Source organism: Candoia aspera, chromosome 1 (genome assembly GCF_035149785.1).
Source record: "Candoia aspera isolate rCanAsp1 chromosome 1, rCanAsp1.hap2, whole genome shotgun sequence".
Taxonomy (NCBI): Eukaryota; Metazoa; Chordata; class Lepidosauria; order Squamata; family Boidae; genus Candoia; species Candoia aspera.
The window spans coordinates 337,097,084-337,116,616 of NC_086153.1; the positions used below are offsets into that span (position 1 = coordinate 337,097,084).

Here is a 19,533-nt window from a genome sequence, read left to right on the forward strand (position 1 = left end):
CTGTGTCCCCCAAGCCTGCTGGAGGGTGCTCCTTTGGCCAGGTGGAAATCCATATTCCTGGAATAAGTTTGATATTAATCTCTAGAATTTCAAGCCTACGATGCTTACTGGGGAAAACACTGGTGGCCGCAGTGGTTTTAACGATCGCGCAAGTTTTTCTTCCTCATCAAGGTAAGCTATTTATCAATGTAATTGTACATTTATCGATCAAGTGTGAAACATCAACTACTCAGAGGCTTTTTGAAGAAGCAAACTGTGATAATAAATAAGATTTGTTCACTAGCCATCATCTGCTTTTGTTTTAATAGTTGAGGGGGGGAGGAGTTGCTTGTACTTTGCTCCCTTCCAGAAAGTGGCGAATTGGCACAGGAATGGCACACAGCTTCACAAAATCAAACGGAAGGGCGTTTGGGGAGCGGGGGGACAACATAAATGAGGACTCACTTGTGGTGCCTTATCTGCTGTATTGAAAACCTCTTGGCTGGGTCGTATTCAAGCATTCCTGGAAAGGAAGAAAAACAAGGGAGGAACTATGTCAGCTGGGGACCAAGGCACAAGCAACTGGTAGGGAAGGGGCTTCAAGTCCTTCCCCTCCAAGAAACACGGAAGAGAGACTGGGGTTGGAATTCTGGGAGCCGTAGTCCTATCTGGGGGGTACCAGGCTGGGGAGGGCTGCTTTACAGGCGGGAGCTTCACCTGACAGCAGGAAGGAATGATCTTCAAAAAGTGCCCAGGATCATTTCAAAGCATTCTGTGGGGAAGGAGGGAGGCACGCACGCACCACAGGCTTCAACAACCTTTGCTCTTCCCGTCCCCGGACACAACCCTTTGGACCAAACCAATCTCCCACGGGGGCTGTTCTTCAGCAACTGGTATCTGGTGGCACGCTGCTCCTGAGCATGGGGGCTCCATAACGCTACTTGGGTGAGGAGTCACCACAGACTTCTCCTCCTGTGCGAATCTGCTTCATCCCTTGACAAAGCATCTGAGCCAGTGGCCATCGCCCAGCCAGAAAACTGAGTATTAGTTCAGATGCCTCCTCTGATTTTTCAGGTTCTGGAACGAGCCCCCTAGAGAGGGGATCAGGCCAGCTGGGGCATTCAGCAGGTAAGTTGCAAAAGAAAAAGTCTGACACACAAAGAAACGGGTTATTGAGAGTACTGCTGCTTTAAATGGCCTTGCACAATCAGAACCAAGAACGAGGAAAATTGTTTTCGACCCCCAGCAGGCCCAAAGTGCATCCCAGGGCCAGCCAGTAGGTGCACACTCATTCCATTAGCTCCCTTTTTTTTTTCTGCAGCACTTCAACTGCACAATAGGCTTGACTGCAGGCGATGGTGGGACACAGTAAATGAGTTGCTTAAGTGCTGTGTGAAGCCCCCCCCCCCGATTCTTAGCTGTCACCACCTTTCTGCCCAGGAAGCAATGCATTCTGCTCAACAAGGAAGGTGCCTATCACGCGGAAAACGTCGGGGCTTGATTGCTTCAGTTTCCTAGCCCACCAGAGGCAAATATATTTTCTGGGTCTGGTAAGCACGCTGTGCACTCCCACATCACCTCCAAGGCACCAAGAAAGGACTTCCCATTTAAAAGCTACACGAGCCTGCTTTGTGCAGCAACCTTCCCCGATCTGGGCATTCTCCAGATGGAATGACTCAACCCCCTACCTTCTCACTGAGGGCCATGCTGCCTGGGGGATTTTGAGAGTGGCAGTCCACACCTCTGAATGAAAGCTCAACCTCCTGGGGGTCCTCTGCAAAGATTTATGGTCACTTTTTTTTAAAAAAGAGAGAAGCCTGAATGACCAACTCTGTTACTGGTCTCTTAATGAACACAAGCAGCCGCCCTACGATGGGGATCCGGATTCAACCAATCCACTTTTTCCAATACTCTACATCTGCCTGATCTGTTCTCAGGCCTTCAGCAGAAAAAGGATCTTTTGGTCAGTCGATTCTATAAGAGAGGGTGTCAGGAAATGAACCAAGATTCAAAACAAGAGCTCTGCCACTGAGCCAAGGACCCTCACCTAGAAATACAGAATCCTACCTGATACCTATTTATCTGCCTAGTTAGCTACTTAGCCTAGCAGTCTTAGTCTATCCAAGTAAGTATTTCCCCAGCATATCTAAAATCAGGTTGACTCACACACACACACACCTCTTCATTTGGAAGCAATTACTGCTTACTCTGCTACTTTCCATAGACAGTTCTGGCCTCTCCCTTCTCAGTTAATTTTTACGGGCTATGCATAAATGCCTTTAAATAGTCACTTGGGGAGCAGAATTGTGTTTTAGAATGGAAACTTTTTTTTAAAAAAAGAAGTGCCATCACTGCAGGAGGTCACCAGGACTTTATTAAGAAACAGCACCCAGTTTTCTCCAGGACAGTTAATGCTTTTAGAAAATACCAGATTTGATCTTTGGCTAGCAAAGTGGCCAAATATTTACCACATAGGGTAGAAACGCTGCCAGTTCTTGCCTGTGGCGTCAGGAGCTTCCCACACACCAATCTGCCTGGGGAGAGCACTTTGATCTCCAGCTTTATTTCCACTTGACACACCTTTCATTACTGCAGTTTGTGCTACCTGAGGGACTTTGGGAGAGCAAGTGAGAGCACTGAGTCTTCCCGAAACCCAAGTGCAGATGGCTGGATGGCTCAGTTCTGTTCCCTTTGCTCCAGGCCAAGCAAGGGAGGGCCACAGATTGAACAAAATGCATCAGGCTTGGAGCTGGGGGAGGGGGAAAGGGAGGAGGAGGAGGAAAGATGCTGACAAGGGACCGAGAGTCTGGTAGGCAAGGCAAGGCCAGGCCCCCTGATGCACCAGGCAGCTGTCGGAAACCTTCAGGCAGCCACTTGCCTTTCCAGGGCATGCAAAATGTTGAAGTTCAGATAGGAAAAAAGAAATCAAGGCTTCACTTTTTGTTGGCCGCCTCTTCCCTTTAAGAGAAAACGAAGTACTAACCTGCAATTCCCTTGAGAAAAGAAATCAGCTGTCTGACCCCTTCCTCTCACTGGCAAACTCAGCTTCTGGGTTGGGACCAGCTGAGGCCCAGATGTGCTGCCCTGAGGAGACCCTGGTCGCTCACTGCTCACTGCTGTTAGTGCTTGTTCACAGGCCACGGCTTAGCATGAAAGTCATGGCAAGCATGAGGAGGAAGAGGCCTCGCTTGCTTCGGCTTCTCCTTCTAGCTGGACGGATCAGGCCCAGAGGGAGAAGGCGACTGGGCAGTGGCACTCTCTGGGGCAAGAAGGAAGTGGGCCCTCTCAGTGCATCTTATCCAGGAGCCTGCCCTCAGTGCGGACCCAGTTTTGCCTAAAAGACAAGAAGGCATCTAAATCCCCGAAGGACTTCCACGGTTGTACAGTTACAGGTGAGTATATGTGTATACTGAACCTGCTCTATAAATAGTATGCACCACACTTCTTACTATTCTCTCTGATGGTAGAGCCTGAGCCAAGTTGGAAGTCCAAAATGTGGTCTTCTCCAACTCACTTCTTCAAGGCAAGGCCTGAGGGAGATTCATAGGAATGCTCGGCATGTCCGGAGGGCTGGACAAAGCCATGAAGGAAGCAAAGCTGTGGGGAAACACATCCGCTGTTGGACAGCTGAAAGTGAAAGATACCATTGTCCCCTGGGCGAAAGGAATGATAGACCTTGAGATTTAGGAACAGCCATTGCAATGGTTTTCCATGTGACCCTCTATGGAAGCAAAAGTTGGAATTTGGAGAAGCAGGATAGAAAGAGTTACTGATGCTGTTGAATTTTGGTGTTGGAGAAGACTCCTGGGAATCCCATGGATAGCGAAGGAATAGATATAGTTTTATGACCTATTTGCCTGAATAGAGCACTGAACAAATCAACCCAGAGTTCTCACTTGAGGCATAAATGACCAGGCTCAAATTATCATATTTCGGGCACATTGTATGTGAAGCCCCAGATCCACCGAGAGTCCATAATGCTGGGAAAAGAAGAGGATGACTAGCAGCAAGATGGATATAGTAGTGAGTGAAGATTATAGTAGTGAGAGGTTCACACTTGGGAGACATGAAGGGCCAGGTTGGGGACAGCTTATCCTGGTGAAAATTTGTCAGTGTGATTGCTAAGAGTCGACACTGACTTGATAGCACATAACCAATCATTCAACTGGGAAATGGAGTAATAGGGGCCAACATCACAAGGGATCCCTTGCTTCAGCATTACAAGAGGATCTCTTTTTAGCCAGAGGCAAGAGAGAGAGAGAGAGATACATATATACATATATACAACAGTAACATTTCTATCCCTGCTTTTCCCCCAAAATGTATTTTATTTGACTTTCTTCCCCCTTTTCTCATCATAACGTAAGAGATACATCAAGCTGAGGCTTGGTGGCTGTACTAAAGTCTCCTTCTGGGCTTCCTGACAAGGCAGGAATTTGAACCTGGATCTTCCCAGTTCTCACTGAGACACTCTACTCCATCCTGGCTTAGTCCTACAGCAAGACTAAATTTAAAAACAATCCATGCTTTTCTTTGGATCAAAAGTGGAGCGAGGCTCTCCTCATCCCTGCAGCTGGAAAGGTTAAATTCTAAGTGAGAGAGAATATGTTGACCAGCTCTCAAAAGAAATTCATTCCTGGGTATCTGGACAAATGTGGAGCAACCAGTTCAGCACCGTGGGTTATTCACAGATCATGCAGAAGCAGCCCTCGCCCCCAACACTCACAGAAAGATGAGCAGCTCATCTGCCTCTGGAAGGGTATGAATTATCCATCTCACCACTGGAAGCTGACTAGAGAAGGGAGTTAAGTCAGAGTAGTGGCTCACAAAGAAAATCTGGTGGGCAGCCTCTTCCCTTGGTGATTCTGTAAGGCTACAGCTGTCTTCCCCAACATGGTCTGGCCAACAACTCCCATCATCTCAGGCTGAGCTGATAAAGAGGCAGGGACCAAAATGACGGGAAGGCACAAAGTTGGGGAAGGCTGGCTTTGAGTGTCAAGACCGCTCCCCAAAAGAGGGTTCAAGGCCCATGGCCCATGGATCAGGGTTTCTCAGCCTTGGCCACTTGAAGATGTGTGGACTTCAACTCCCAGAATTCCCTAGCCAGCAGGAAGTTGGAGTCCACACATCTTAAAGTGGCCAAGGCTGAGAAACACTGCCCCAGATAATTGCAAGCTGGTTATTCTGTCTCAGCCTAACTGAACTTACACAATTGTTATAAAGCTAAAGCTAAAGCAGGAGAGGAGAGAGCAGAGAGAGTCCTGAGCTCCTTGGCTTGAAATGACAGGCTATTAACTGCACTTAATATATAACTTAACATTCAATAAACTCAGATTCGTGTGGCACGCCTGGTTTAAAAAGGACTGCCAAAGCTCAACCGTGGTGGTCACACTTACAGGGGAAACTGTCAAAGACTGACTTGCAGCACTAAAGGGGCTGATGAAAGCTCACGGTTCAGCTCGGCAAGAGTTGTCATCTCCCAATTTCAGTGAAACTGCAAAGCTGCCCATCCCAGAGAACGATGGGAACTTGTGTGCTTGACAGCCTCACCCAAAGCTCAAGGCAAAGTCTCCCACAGAAGCAGGGCAAGACCTTCCTGTCTGAGCTGGTTTTTAATCAGAGGGCGTGTTGGGGAAGAACTGCTGGGGGGTGGGGCTCTCTTTCAGCCTGTGCTTTTATTCTGTTAGGAACCGGGGTGAGCAAGGGGGACAGGTTTACGTTTTAACAAGCTATGGACTACCCCAGGCCCTTCAGGAGAGGTGGCTTTTTGAGAGCGCTCAGAATAAGCCCAGTCTGTCGAGCAAGAGACCACCAGAAAAGAGCTCCGAGCACAGCCTCATAAACCCATCTCAGCACAAGATGGTCACACCGAGAGGAAAAAAAAACCACAGGAAATATATGCAGAATCAAAAATATCTGTAAGATGACTCGGATGGCGTGGTGGTGAAGGAAAAGAGATCAGGGAGATCAGAGAGGGAGGGAGGGAGAGGAAATAAGCTGGCTCCTAGCAAGATCTGCTTGAAATGTGCAACATTTGGGGTTTTAGTGCCTGAAGCATTTCAAATAGCCCATCGTGCAGCGCCATCTACAGCTACTCTTTAGGGAGTGCAGCTTTTGGACAGAGCCACAGCCTTGATGCTCAGGAGGACGGAGCAAAAGGCAAGCTATTCCTGGGTGTCCAGAACTATGTATCTTTGCTTCCTGGGAATCTCTGCAAATCCCCCTTTTTAAATCAGGGAGAGGTGCCTGTATCCCAAAGAGCTTTGTTCTTAATTCAGATCTTGGTATGCCAGCCCCTTTGAAAATCCCAAAAAGGTGGCGGGGGGGTGGGGAGTTGCAAATCCCTAATACCCAATGGGACTGAAAGAGCTGAAATCCATCCAGAATCAATCACCATTCCTCCCCGGAGACCAGCCCGGTTTCTTTCTAATCTGCCATTAGACACAGGCCTGGTCCCTTCATCGTTTTCATTGGCCTCCGTATCGCCATCACCACCGCCTTCCTCAGCCTTGGACTCATTGGTTAGGTCTGGTCCAGGTCAGGTCTCCTCCCAAGCACAGCGGGATTTCCAAGCGCTGCAATCTTCGTGAACAGCTTGTCGCTGCTTCTCGCTTTTTCCCTGCCTACCCAGTTGACATCTTGGGGTGGCTGTGGGAGCTGAAATGCGTCAGGCTAAGCAGAGAGGAGCATTTTCAGAAGCCTTCTGCTACCCCAACCAATCCCCAAATTAACCTCCGGCATAATACCTGACTCTGCTCGATGGGGCAAGCGCACTGAACACCAAACCGAGCATCCTTCAATTTAAATGAAAGAAAAGGCTGGCAGGTGGCATCCCAAGTGCTAAAAAGGGAGCATTCGCAGAGCCCTACAATTTCTGGCTTGTGTCTTCCCCTTATGTAGAGGCTCTGATGAACGCTTGACAACAGTCTTCGTTGATTAAAAAACAAATTCTGCTCCTAGATGTTGATGCCATTCCCTCAGTAAGATAAAACTATCTTAGAACTGCCCTGACAGATCAGAGCAAGGATTGCCGAGCTCAGTGTTCTGGTACCAACAGCAGATGGCTGTTCTTAGGGCTCTTGACGTAAAAGTCACAAATCAACCCTTTCCAGTGCCTTCACGGCTAGCTCTTTACTACTACTGTTTCTTCGCCCTAAAATCTGCCAGTTCCCAGAGACTGCAGAGCTGGAAAGCAGCCTCAACCTGCCTCTTCCCACTCCTAGAGCAAGGGGGTGTGGCGTGTGGTACCCAACTCTCCTTTCTGTGGCCTTTAGAGCTCCTCTGATTGTGATGGTGAAAACTAGAAGCAGTCCCCTGCCATTTGTAGGAAGTCAGTCTCACAAGTGGCATACCACAGTTAACAAAGAACACACCACAACTCCTCCCCAAACTCACATCACATGTGTGATGCGGCCCCAGTAACTCCTTTGGGATCAGTGCAACCCTTAAAGCACTGTTTCTCAACCCTGGGAACTTTAAGATGTGTGGACTTCAACTCCCAGAATTCCCCAGCCAGCCATGCTGGCTGGGGAATTCTGGGAGTTGAAGTCCACACATCTTAAAGTTCCCAAGGGACTGCCCTTAGACACTAAAAATTGCTCACTAGAGCAAAGGGGGAATTGACTGATCTCCTTGCTCTGGCCAAGGAAAGAACAGCACCTTTCTCTGCCAGAGCAAGCCACTGGCCCCAGCTGTCCTTGAAGTATAAGGCAGAAAGGAAGGGCATTCTGCCCTGCCAGCCAAGACAAAAGGACTGCCGGGGCTGTGTGCACGTATGGCTGCAATGCTAACACTTTGTAAACCACCCAGAGTCCCTCCTTGGGGGGAGATGGGCAGTGATAAAATTTGATTAATTAATAAATAAATAAATAAAAAATTTCCACATCATTATTTGTTGTTTCTAACCCTCTTTGCAAATTGCCTGACTCTGGGAAGCAAATACTTGACATCAGTGTGCTAACGGAGTAACAACAACTTGTGATCATGCAGAAGCCTGGAAGACAGGCCACAGCAATTAAACGCAGGCACTCTTTTTCAGACTATCTTTGCCAAGATCCCATATTATAGTATTTATTATTAGCTCATCTGTTCCAATATGAAAAGTCTCCGGGCAGATTAAAAAATTACTTAAAAGGATTACACACCAAAAAACAAAACAAAACGAAGACATAAAATACATTAATAAGGTTTATACAACAGCCTATTGGGACAGCTGGATTTTTTCCCCAAGTTTAATTATTTTTAAGGTTCTTTTACTGTACTGTAAGGGGGGGCAGAAGCGAATCGTTGAAGTAATAGGAAAGGCAATGGCTACTATCCCCGACACATGCTAGTATCCCAGTCTGGCCTCAGCCTGGATCTCTCAAGGTATTTTAAAATACCACTAGCTTTACTCATTGGGGCTGATGGGAGGAGTAGCTGAGACTCACACTGTGACTGAGTTGTGAATATATTATCCATCTCTTGACAAAGCAGCACTTACCTCTAAGCAAATCTGAAAGCGGAGGACCACAATCCTCAGGAATTACAAAGTCCCCTTTTCCAATGTTTTCAAATAACTTATAAATATTATCTCCCTCAAAGGGATAAAGGCCTGTTGTAATGTTGTACCTGCAAGAGGGTAGGGAGGGCAGAGAGAGAGGAAAGGGGAAAGGATTAGGAGCATTTAAGCGGCCTTCCTTCCCTTGTTTGCAGGCTCTGTGTCCTCTTGGATGAGCAGAGGGCGTAGGCCTAGGAAAAAGAGGGGCCACACCCTTTGCCATATGAAGCCCAGAGCCTGCTCCTGACGCCAAGCTGAAGAAATGGAGATCACGACAGCACAATGCAAGTTCTGTTATTCTGTACTCGTGCAACCTACACAAGGGGTGGAGGCTGCATTACAATGCACGTGTTGCCCCAGCCCCCAGATACACAGGAGCCTGCCACTGCCTACTCTGGCAGGCAGCCCTCTTTATGACCCAAATCCACACTCACTGCTTCACCTTCCCTCAGCCGATTATGCTTTATTCAGAGCAGAAGGGGGAGACGACAGCTCCAGATATGAGAGGCAAAAGATCACCCCGTCGGTGCTGCGTACCCCCATTTCAGTGGGTGGCCTGCAGCTGGCAGTCCCTTCCTACAGTATTTCTGTAAGACAGAGGTGAGTGGGAGGCAGCCTGTTCAAGATGGAGGAAGAGGGTCCACAGAGTCCTATCCTTATCAGACTGCTCCCACTGTACTGGGCAGGAGCAGAAAGTTTCATACAATTCTGAGACTGTTCACAGCAGTGAATGGGTAAACATGAGCAGGGCACCGTTCTGGAGCACAGTGAATATCTACCAGTGGACTGCCCCTTGTAAACTATTACCCCTAATTAGTGGCTCAAGGAGGCCCATTGCTGACATCTTCACAACTGTCACGATCCCTCTGCTGCTGGCATTGAGTGTTTGGGTCCTGCTTTGCATTCCCATTTACTTACAGTGTGACACCTGCTGACCAAATATCCACTTTGAAGCCAGAAAAGGTATCAAGGCCATTGGCAATTTCTGGAGGCTGGAAAGCGGGGGATCCCTGGCTTGTTCGGCACATGTCGTCCTCAGCAAATGGATGCAAGGCCTGTTGCAAGCAGACAACAAAGGGGCATGGCTTTGCAGGTTGAAGGCATAAGTCTTCAGCAGCAACTGGCAAACTTTGGGCAGCTGCAGGCTGTTTTTTTAATGATTATTTCAGCAGGGGCCATGACATCACTCAACTGGGCAATATCAAACTGTTTCCTTTTTTAAAAAAAATATGGTAAAGGGGAGGTTAGCATTTTAAGGGTAGCAAGCCTATCCAAAGAATAAACACATTTTATTTGTTACTGGAAATCAGTGGGAAATTGCACTGCCATTGTCCTGCAATTGGCCACTGTCATTCAGTTGTCCTATCTAGAGTGTTCTGAGGGCCCCATGCAGCCCCACTGCCTGCCCCAGTCTTCACTTTGTGGACTGGGAGTGAATCTGGGTTTCCACCTTACCCAGTAAAAAATGCTCCGGAGAAATAATTAACTTGTAGATACTTGAAAGTAATCACCACCCGACAACAAAACAACCTTAGAAAAAATAAATTGCCTCTGTTTGGCCAAGTTTCTTGGGTTCTGGCTCTCAAAACAAACTGCTTGAGGACTGAAGACAGCTGTCAGTTGAAAAGCTTCAGAAGTTTAAGAACAGAACATTGCCAGCTTTGTTCTGTAATTTTGTAGTTTTCAGGGGCACTGCAATTCCCTAGCTTGCTCCCATCTCAGTCCTACAATGGGCTAGGTGCTCTGCACTGTATACAGAGGAATAAGTGTATAAAAGATGAGCCAGATTCAGCCAAGAACCAGCCAAGCCCGTTTCTGAAGAACCTTGGGCCAAGCAGTTTGATCCAGCCCACAGCATGACAAAGGCCCACTACTGTGGTCTACCTCAAAGTTCCAAAGCAGGAACTCTAGACAAATACTGACTTTAACCAAAAGGAAAAGCTCCTGAATTTAAGATTATTTTCCCCCTCTACCGCTATCACCATAATTTTAGTGGACCTAAGATGGCCTCCCATTTTAAATATTGGTGGGAAACTAGTCTTCTTTTCAGGTAAACACAAGAAGGGGGTACTGTAGTCATATTGCAGCGAGCATCCTCTAAACCTGCATGAAATCCAATCACCCCTCTAGGTGGCACTGTGTCTTCCAAAAGAGCCAATCAGATGCCTCCAGGAAGCCCTCATGCAGAGCATGAAATACTGCCCTTTCCTGCTCTAGTTCCCCAGCAACTAGCAATTTTGAGGCTTCCTGATCCTAGAGAAAGTAGTATAACTCTGATGACCAGTAGCCAAAGATAGTCTTATCCACCATAAATTTGCCCAATCCCATCTTAAAGCCATCTGACTTGACAACTATAGTAATTCACAGACAATATGGAAGTTCAAAAGCATACCTCTGCCACACCTAGATCTGATATCTTTAGCGTCCCATTGGTGGTTAGCAGGAGATTTCCTGGTTTGATATCTTTGTGTACAATCCCCTGGCTGTGCAGATATTCCAAGCCATCTATAAGTTGGCAAAAGTACCTGCATGGGATAGGAGGGTGAGGCAAAGGGAAAACGAGGTGGGAAAATTGAGTTTCTGGAGAGCAAGGACAGGGGTAACTAAGTCTATGTTACTAAGCAGGGAATTCACAGAACGATGCTTGCTTTGTGTCATGACCTGCCATAATATAATCTCAGGGCATCTGATGCAACCACCTTGCTGAAGCGAAGATGGCCTGGACACTAAACTGGCTTAGATCCAGCCGATGCTTGAATCCAAGACTGCCTGGGAAGTGTGTGGATTTTTCTTTCACTTCAACAAGGGTAGAAAGTAAAAACTGAACTGCAAGTATTAGTTAAGTCCCCCTTCTCATGATTGCCAGGGAAGGGCATTAACCCACTAGTCCAGTTTCCCCATCACCACAGTGCGGCTTCCTCAGCCCACAGGGCCACTGAGAGATGAGAACTGGAAAGCATCTCCTTGCCTACTTACCCATGTGCTTGAAAGACTGGAAACTTTTTGTCAGGAACACTGTCCAACATCTCTTGCATGCCACAGACACAATACTCCATCACCATATACGTGAGAAGCAGTTAAGGAAGTTCCTGGGATGAGGCTTAATACAGAAACTTGCCCTCCGCCATCTCACATTATTTCAGCATCTAATGCTACTCAAGCCTGCACAAACTGATCTCAGCTCATAGGCAGAGGAGCATCTGTTGAACACGACACCTCCCCGCTGATCCATTTTTAACTGAAGTTGTTGTGACCGAATCGAGAGACCTTCTGTACGCAAAGGAGGTACTGAACTCTGTAACTGAAATATGGACATTCCCAAAATAGCCAGCCCAGGCCAAAGGAAGGGAAATAATCTTACAAATATGTAAAGACTGCAAAAAATAAAATAAAAAATGACTTATCAAGGAGAAGGCACGTATGACAGCCTGGCTGGGAACTGTAATCTTAACATATCTGAAGGTGACAGGTTAGAGAAAGCCAAGCTAAACAGTGCTAAGACCTACATTATAATTATCACAGCTAATGCGCTCTTAGCTGTGAGGAGGGAGAGAAGGCGTAGAATTCTTATTTCTTTATAAATCAGAGGCAAAGCATTTTAAGGTGTCAACTGGGTAGAAGAAACTCATGCCTTCAGCAAATGAGAGGTTACACCCCCTCATTTAGCAACTGTGTTCTGTTCCAACGACCTGGTAGTTAAGTGAAATGGCCGCTAAGTGAACATGTAACTGGGGGAGATGCTGTGAAGATCGCTGCTTGCTGCTGTCTCATTCAGATAAAGTTCTCTCGTACAGTGTCCTGTGTCTGACCTGTTTTTCCCCCCTTTTTTGACCCCTCACAGGGCAGAGCAGTTGCTTAAACAAGCTCTCTCTTCCTGGGCTGCTTTTCTCCAAAGCACAGTGCTTTCCTAAAAAGTGCTAACCACAAGTTAACAAGGTCAGCTCTGGGACCTTAATTAGTTCATTAGAACCCTCCTAAACTGACCAGACCTTAATCTGTTTCAAACTGAAGGCTTTTGTTGCCAGGTGCACGAAATTTGGTTGTAAATGTGCGCATTAGTCAGAAAATGGATTTTTTATTACTATTACCGTCATATTTGTGAATGGTATAATGGACTGGGAGTGGCTGTGTTTGGAAGTTAAGCAGATGTTAATTCCAATGCTTTTGTCATCTTGCCTGGTCCAATGAAAGATGGCCTTTCAGTCACTACTGACCATAACTGTCTTCCTTGGAGGGATTTACACAGCCACTAGCAAAGCATCAAGTAGGAAATCTGAAAGTACAGCTATTTCAAAGCAAGACCAAGATAAACCACCTCAAATCATGCTGGCCATTGCCCTGCACTTGAAAGTCACTTTGCTCAAAAGCAGTGAGCAAGACTCATTATAAGTAGTCTTTCAATGCATCATCAGTATTCTCATAGTAAGGCAACTGGCAAGTCAACTAGCTCTCTTCCAAGTCAAGGGCTGCCCAAATATGACCAGGGCAAAACTTCCAGCAACTTCCAGTACAGCATCCCAGCAATGGGCAGGCCACTGCTTTTCTCACCCTGACAGCTGGTCAGACACCTAGTTTCAGGAACTATGCTCCAGAAGTTTGACATCACTTGTAGAGGGTTGTGTGAAATCAGGGCCACTGTCTAGCTAACCTTGCTTTAGGATCTGTAAGGCAAAAGAAAAGGGTAGGGAGAAAAGAAGATTACATGTAACACGGGTTCTGGGTTCACTGGGTCTTTATGGCTTAAAACACTGTTTCCCAACCTCGGCAACTTTAAGCGGTGTGGACTTCAACTCTGGCTGGCTGGGGAATTCCGGGAGTTGAAGTCCACACTTCTTAAAGTTGCCGAGGTTGGGAAACATGGGCTTAGAAGGACACTGCTGGGTTTTACAGAGATTTGGAGAAGGTCCATCATCGCGCGGAGAATGCCTGCTTTGCGTGCAGAAGCTTAAGATTTAGTTCTGGACATCTGCTGTTAAGAGGATCTTGGATAGCAGAGATGGAGAAAATCCCTGCTCTTGGAAAATGACCATTCATAAAAAATACTGGGCCCCATAAGCCTAAGGTTTGTCTCTTCAGAAGGCACCTAACTGTGGAAAGATGGAACATCGTTAGAAAGCAGATAGGGACATGAGGAAATAAGGAAGACGAAAAACCATGGAATCCAGATCTTCATAGGAAGAATACAGCAGGAGAGCACAAAGGAAGGATATATTTTTTGCTTCTCTTCGTTGTACAACACGTCAACTAGTTGGATTACATTTTTGTGCCGTAACCGCCGTAGGAGTTGTATTTCCCTGGAAGGAAAAAAAGAGGAAAATGTATTGGAGAGGAGACAAGATTAGCAGTAAATTATAGTAAAGTTCTTCTTGCTCTAGGAATGAATTTGCTATTATACAGAGAAACATATACTGTGCAGTTGTTTTATTGCTGGAACACCAAAGTGCTTTCTCCTGTCCGAATATCAAATGCCTACCTCCAAAACCCAGCGCTGCATCTCCTACCCTCCAAATTCATCTTCCAGAACAACCAGTTTCAACACCCTGTGCAAATAACCCAGTTTTATTTCACAGCCATTTTCATAGAAAGAAAAAAGATGGAAGAAGTAGTGGAATAATGTGGGACGATCATAAGAACATTCCCCCACCATAGTCCGTGAGCGGGAAAGAATGCTGTGGGAAAGGAGCCTCACTTGAAAGTACCCATAATTATTTACTGTCTGACTGCAGTCCAAAGTTCCAAGAAGGCTACTGTGCAGATTGCAGCTCTGCTTTTTAATACCATTACACAGTCATTATCAAGGCAGAGGAAAGGATCTAATCCCTTAGCCCTGCAGCCATCTGCTTAGGGACAACTCCAGACAGGAACATCAGCAGCCACATTTAGTCCAGACATGTGCAAAAGCCTGTGCTGGACCCGGACTGAAGAAATCTGGGTTTTCAAATACTTCATCAACCAGGAAGTTTGCTGGGTGACTGACTGTGGTCTTGTCATATGCACCCAGCCTCACTTGACAGAATCGTTTTTACAATACAGGAGGCAGAGGGCGGTGTGTGAATTTCTATGAAGAAAGACAGCACAAAAAAACTATCAAATATTTATTCTTTTTTGTTGTTACTCTCATACCATAAACAGTTTAAAAGCAGCTAACTATACACAAAAAGAGAAGGAAGATCGATGCTTTTGAACTGTGGTGTTGGAGGAAAATTCTGAGAGTGCCTCGGACTGCAAGAAGATCAAACCAGTCCATCCTCCAGGAAATAAAGCCAGACTGCTCACTTGAGGGAATGATACTAAAGGCAAAACTGAAATACTTTGGCCACATAATGAGAAGACAGGACACCCTGGAGAAGGTGCTGATGCTAGGGAGAGTGGAAGGCAAAAGGAAGAGGGGCCGACCAAGGGCAAGGTGGATGGATGACATTCTAGAGGGGACGGACTCGTCCCTGGGGGAGCTGGGGGTGTTGACGACCGACAGGAAGCTCTGGCGTGGGCTGGTCCATGAAGTCACGAAGAGTCGGAAGCGACTGGACGAATAAACAACAATGGGTACCAATAGTGGGTAGCAATTAATAGCAATTAATCCTCCAGGAAATAAAGCCAGACTGCTCACTTGAGGGAACGATATTAAAGGCCAAACTGAAATACTTTGGCCACGTAATGAGAAGACAGGACACCCTGGAGAAGATGCTGATGCTGGGGAGAGTGGAGGGCAAAAGGAAGAGGGGCCGACCAAGGGCAAGGTGGACGGATGATATTCTAGAGGGGACGGACTCGTCCCTGGGGGAGCTGGGGGTGTTGACGACCGACAGGAAGCTCTGGCATGGGCTGGTCCATGAAGTCACGAAGAGTCGGAAGCGACTGGACGAATAAACAACAACATACACAATTGGCCAAATCTATTTTAGCTGATCAATTACCAATTCCCTTTTCTGCGTCTATCACTTAGATGCTCCAAACAGTTGGCCCTAGTTCTGAGTCCCAAATTATAATCCAGCAGAGCTGTGAGGCAACCACGCACACATACGTTATGAGTGGACAGATTAGCACGGCTGAAGAAACACTTTCAGATTCGAACCCCTTGGCTTATCCACAGGGTTCACGGAACAGCCTTCGCCAAGCTGCATATTTTTCAGCTTAGCTGATCTTACGTGGGTGTTATGAAGGTAACACAACCTCATTCACAAAGTAACAGAGTTGGAAGAGGCTGTTTAGGTCACTGAGTCTACCCTTCTCAATGTAGGAACCCGACTACCAGCCTTTGCTACAACAAATCCAATGAAGGAGAACCTACGGGTTTCTTGATCATTGGTTTCACTTTCGAACTGCTCTTACTATAAGAACTTTTTTCAAATATTCAGAAATCTCCCTTCCAGTAACTTAAATCTGTTATTTTATGTCCTTCACTCTATAACGATGGAGAACAGGGTCTTGAGCTTCTTCTGTGTGACATCCTTTCAGGTATTTGAAGAGGACTGTTACAGCTCCTGCCCCCAGCCTTTGCTTTTTCAAAGACAGGGATAACATCTGTTCTCCACCAGTCATCTGGCACTTCACTGGTTCTCAAGGGTTTCTCAGAGATGGTACACAAAGGTTCAGCCAGACCAATTAGTTCATTCACTAGCCTGGGATGCAATTCATCTGGCCGTGGGAATTTAAATTCATTCATTTCTTGATCATATTTCTATCCATCTCAACAATCACTCTTCTCTTGGCTGTTGTTGTTCATTCGTTCAGTCGCTTCCGACTCTTCGTGGCTTCATGGACCAGCCCACGCCAGAGCTTCCTGTCGGTCGTCAACACCCCCAGCTCCCCCAGGGACGAGTCCGTCACCTCTAGAATATCGTCCATCCGCCTTGCCCTTGGTCGGCCCCTCTTCCTTTTGCCCTCCACTCTCCCCAGCATCAGCGTCTTCTCCAGGGTGTCCTGTCTTCTCATTAGGTGGCCAAAGTATTTCAGTTTTGCCTTTAATATCATTCCCTCAAGTGAGCAGTCTGGCTTTATTTCCTGGAGGATGGACTGGTTTGATCTTCTTGCAGTCCAAGGCACTCTCAGAATTTTCCTCCAACATCTTTCATCATATGAAATAGAAAATTGACAGCATAACAAGACAGCATAACAATTTCCTGGAAGGACTGTACTTGCAAAAGTTTGTCTCCTAATAGATGCTGGGATTGTTAAAAGTTTCCCATGAAGCTGCCTCTTTGAAAGATTTGCAATTTGCTTTTGGGAGGCATCATCCACACCTTAATCCTGGTTAGGAGACACCAAGAACAGAGTTGCTTCTATTTGTTTCTCTTAACACAGATGCTGCTTACAAATTAATTTGTCTGGATTCCTGAGTCAGAAGGGATATTTTTAACATATCGTAGAATTCCTTTCTTTTGCTCTGGTTTCTTTTGAACAAACATCCTTCAACTAATATATTCCAGTCATGGGAATTATTCCACTAGGTCTCTGCTGTAGCTGTTCAATAATATTTGCCCTCCTGTACCAAGAGCTGAAGCTCATTTATTTCCCATTCTTGGAGCACTGGGGTATAGACAATGAAGACCATGAATTTTATGAGCCAATGCTCATTTTTATTTTTCCTTGAGTAGCTTAAGAGGCCCCATTACAGCAAACGCTACCATTTCCCATAAATCTTTATCAAAGTCGGCTGAGACTGCTGTCTCTCATCCCAAGAAAACTGTTCTAAGCACCTAATTCCTTTGGTTGTCCTCTTCTCCACTGTTTCCAACTCTGCAATATTTTAGGGGGGGGGGCAGAAGCCACACCTGGACACAGATTTCCTGGTACAGTCGCAACAAAGACTTGTATGAGGCTACTTTGGTGTTAATAGTTCTCCCCCACTCCTGACTATGCTAACCTAGAGAAATGTTTCACCACAGACACTGTAGATCCTCTGTAGCTGCACTTGCAAAAATTTATAGTTGTTGCAGGTCGTGACTTTTTTGCGCCGATGTTCTTCTTGACTTTTGGGGGGGGCTTTAATTAAAGTAACATTCCTCAATTTGTTCTGAAATGTCCTTTCAATTTGTTCTGAAATGTCCTTTCAATTTGTTCTGAAATGTCCTTTCTCCATCTTCCTGGCAGACAGCATATTTCACAAGCTGATGGATCTGGTTGTTTAATTCCTCATAGCAGTGAATCACCGAATCTTCTCTTTATATTATTTAGAGGGCACAGTTGCATCTCCCTGCCCTTAAGCGTCCATGTCTTTTGCAATGTCCCTTCTTCTCTCCTTAGAGCCTGTTTCATTACCTTGAATACTGTAGCTGAATTCCACCAGTGAGGAGTATCCTCACATCCTCTAACTGTGGCATAAAGGTGCCTTGGTAACCAGTGTTACAGAATGTGGCTTATGATGTCTCCTTGGTTTCACCTCCAGCCCACCACAAAGGCACCATACACCCAAATTTGGCTGTTCCCTCTTCGTCAAACACAAGTCTTACAAGTATGAACAATCTATGACAGCTCCTCAGAGATTCTGGTGATGATGCAGCTGGGTTGAAATCGGCTCAGCTCCCATTGGCTGCTTGAGGCTGCTCTAGGCACAGCTCCTTCATGCCATTCATGGGGACCACCCTTCATGACCATTCTTCCTCGAGCTACACGACAGGTTGAACACCCAGCTTCCGAAAGCAGCTGGGGGGAGAGGAAAAGCAGCCTTGGAAGGTCTACTAATGAAAAAGCTCCTCTTGCTCAGTTTACTCCTTTACATGGTCCATGGTAGAAAGAGAGCTTGCCTTCCCACGTTGGAAATCTTCAGGCTGGGACATGTTTCTACTGCTAAAGCCCATCCTGCATAGATTTTAAAGGGGTTCACTCCCCAATAAGGGCTAGTTTGGATGCCAACCGTGGGGAACTATCTGGGAACAGGGAGGAACTGGCTGTTTATCCACCACAAACACAACAAACAAACAGGTCCATGTTTTATGTAAATGTGTTCCAGAACATGGCAGAATAGCTTTTTCTGGAATAGCACTCACCCATGCCTCTTTGAATACACCTACACAAAATACTTGGTGCAAAACCAGAGGAAGGTCTAACAGATGGCTAAATCTGCCACTTGAGCCAGAAATACCTCCGCACACTTTTCTGCTGCTTCATGGATGAAAGAAAATGGCCATGAGGAAGAGCCTAGGGTCTCCTGCTTCTGGTGGTTAGCCTCATGCACATTTTGTCTTTCTTCTTTATGAAGAGTTGCTTCAGCTGTCACTTTCTGTTATCAGCCCTTACAACTGTAAAGCTCCCTTTCTTTGAATGGCTAAATCCTCATTTTTTTCCCATCAGTGGAAGCAAATTGACGTGCTGCTCTGGCTGCTTCTTCAAGGACCACCATGGACTTGAATTTGCTGCAATATGCGCCAGAATGTTTCTCAGGCGGGAAGACAAACGTGCCACAAGTACCGCAGGTCACAACGGCAGACACTTATCCATTCATCTTCACTTTTGCTTCTTAGGCCACCACCAGCCGGAAGGTTTTTTTAAAAATTTCTTCTTGTTCTCTTCTTAGGCTCTCACATTAGCCAAGTACCAACTCTTGATTTAGAGGAAAAATTTGTTAGGGGCTCTTTTTAAATCCCTCTGACAACCTCCTGCAACTGTCCTTGTTTGCTCCCTCAGTAAGTCAACGGACTGTTTCAGTTCCTTGGCAGGAAAGGGAGGCTACATCAATTACAGACGTTCCTTCCCTGCACAGCTGCGGCCACTTGCCTTAGAAAAGAATGGGCAATTGGCGGCTGGTACGTAGTAGGCGGCTTTCTCAGCACAACATCCCCCCACAAGCCCCCCAAAGTGGGCAGGGCAGCAAGGCAAAATGTGGTTTTTATGGGAGGGAGTTAGGAATGAAGTGGGTGCCTTAAGATGGGTCCCCATCTTAAATGGACTGACTTGCTCTACAGGTGCTGGTGCTCCCCACTTCACTGTATTATACTCTGATTATTTAGCAAGAAGTTTGAAGGTTTGAAAGAAGAGGACTGCTCACAGTACAGTGTTCGTGAGAAAGTCTGTTT

The 19,533-nt window shown here is 46.3% G+C and overlaps 1 protein-coding gene across 3 annotated transcripts in view; it reads right to left on the reverse strand.

The window, feature by feature from the left end:
* The window catches only part of STK11 (serine/threonine kinase 11), an 85,233-nt gene that overhangs the window by 34,452 nt on the left and 31,248 nt on the right, over positions 1 to 19,533 (reverse strand). For all 3 annotated transcript variants that reach the window (XM_063290864.1, XM_063290865.1, XM_063290867.1), the window contains exons 2-7: positions 13,729 to 13,812; positions 11,495 to 11,584; positions 10,911 to 11,043; positions 9,437 to 9,573; positions 8,462 to 8,589; positions 445 to 502 (exon numbers count right to left, since the gene is read on the reverse strand). In XM_063290864.1, coding sequence (XP_063146934.1) covers positions 445 to 502; positions 8,462 to 8,589; positions 9,437 to 9,573; positions 10,911 to 11,043; positions 11,495 to 11,584; positions 13,729 to 13,812 — 630 coding nt within the window. The remainder of the gene's footprint in view (positions 1 to 444; positions 503 to 8,461; positions 8,590 to 9,436; positions 9,574 to 10,910; positions 11,044 to 11,494; positions 11,585 to 13,728; positions 13,813 to 19,533) is intronic.